Source organism: Phalaenopsis equestris, unplaced genomic scaffold (genome assembly GCF_001263595.1).
Source record: "Phalaenopsis equestris unplaced genomic scaffold, ASM126359v1 Scaffold195886, whole genome shotgun sequence".
In the NCBI taxonomy this organism is placed as follows: domain Eukaryota; kingdom Viridiplantae; phylum Streptophyta; class Magnoliopsida; order Asparagales; family Orchidaceae; genus Phalaenopsis; species Phalaenopsis equestris.
This window is the reverse complement of record NW_018215835.1, coordinates 1-1,382: the sequence shown is the minus strand read 5'-3', so window position 1 is coordinate 1,382 and position 1,382 is coordinate 1. Positions and strand designations below refer to the sequence as shown.

At 35.0% G+C, this 1,382-nt stretch overlaps 1 protein-coding gene across 1 annotated transcript; it reads right to left on the bottom strand.

The window, feature by feature from the left end:
* Positions 1-506: 506 nt before the first annotated feature.
* On the bottom strand, positions 507-1,376 carry LOC110035081 (probable isoaspartyl peptidase/L-asparaginase 2). The gene is made up of 3 exons (XM_020739323.1): positions 1,309-1,376; positions 950-1,184; positions 507-817 (listed from the first exon to the last, which is right to left on the bottom strand). The coding sequence occupies exons 1-3, from the start codon at positions 1,342-1,344 to the stop codon at positions 576-578; spliced, it is 513 nt and encodes a 170-aa protein (XP_020594982.1). The 5' UTR covers positions 1,345-1,376; the 3' UTR covers positions 507-575.
* Between the last annotated feature and the right edge of the window lie 6 nt (positions 1,377-1,382).

The following is a 1,382-nucleotide window of genomic DNA, read 5'->3' as shown; positions in this document are numbered from 1 at the left end:
AAGTTCCAAAGAAAGATTTCTTTCTCATCTCCATTGCTCCTCACAAAATAAGACCGACATTTCTTTCGAATATAAGTCTCTATCAATGATAAAGACTTATATAAACACACAAACTCAAAGGGAAAGACCTTATAGTCTTTCTAATTCATTATTTATATCTTCACACAACCTATAAGAAATTGCCATAATTTAGAATTTATCAATTATCATCATCCATCCATATTCTTATGTCAAAATACTTATTTTTAATCATAAATCACTATCATTGATAGAATAACTTATGATCATTAAGAAAAATTATGCAGAGATACCCAGATATAATTTTGATTAGGATGAGTCTTTTAAGTAACATATTTTGCTTTGAGATTAGTGCTATCTTTATAATACAAATGTTTTACCCCAATCTCAAAACAAATTTAGTATACATCTCTCAAGCCCATCTTGATCAGAACATTGTCAAGTTATCTTCCGCAAATTTTTTTTCTTTTGACTTTATTAAAGTAATACAAACATTTATATATTGGATGAATGATGATGAAAAGTAATAAATTCCATAGAAGTAAGTATTTAATCTCTTACTCCCAAATAGCAACTTCCATGAAACCATCCTCATCAGCACAAGCCCGAAACATTCCCGAAGTATTAAATCCATAAGCCACTTCCCCTTTAGCTGAAACAGCTATCAAGCCCGCAAAGCCCTTGTCCAACTTCTCCTTAATGGCACAATCCACGGCCTCCTTCAAGCCCATTCCCTTGTATTCCATAAGGGCGGCCACATCTCTAGCCAGTGTCGCTCGAATTATTGCCTCTCCTTCTCCTGTGAATTCAGTAATGGCTGAATCAAGAATTTTCTTAACAATAGCAAATAAATTGTATTATAAGAGCGAAGGTAAATATTTTTGGTTAAAATATTGAATAAATTGGGCAAATTAATTTAAATTTCAATTACCTGTGCATGACACGGCACAGTCTCTACATGCGTAAGTTCCTGACCCGATCAACGGCGAGTCACCGATTCGCCCGTTTATCTTATTCATCAGCCCACCGGTTGACGTTGCAGCCGCACATCGCCCGTATTTATCTACGGCCGTGCAACCCACAGTCTCTGGAGCATATATGGCGATTGGAAGGCCGTTCATGAGCACGGCGCTAACGCCAAATGTGTCGGGAACTTTGTAGTCATACTGATAAATAAGACAATAATTACTGTTAAGAAGGTTGGTGAATTTTTATTGAAAATGATATTAGTATTGTTATAAGTAATTAAATAAAGAGAGGAAGATAAATTAAGGAGTATTAATTAATTACCAGAATCGAGTTTGCTTGCTTGGCTAGCTTTAACATGCTTACGTTTGCTTCTGTGATGAAATAACTCTCATCCA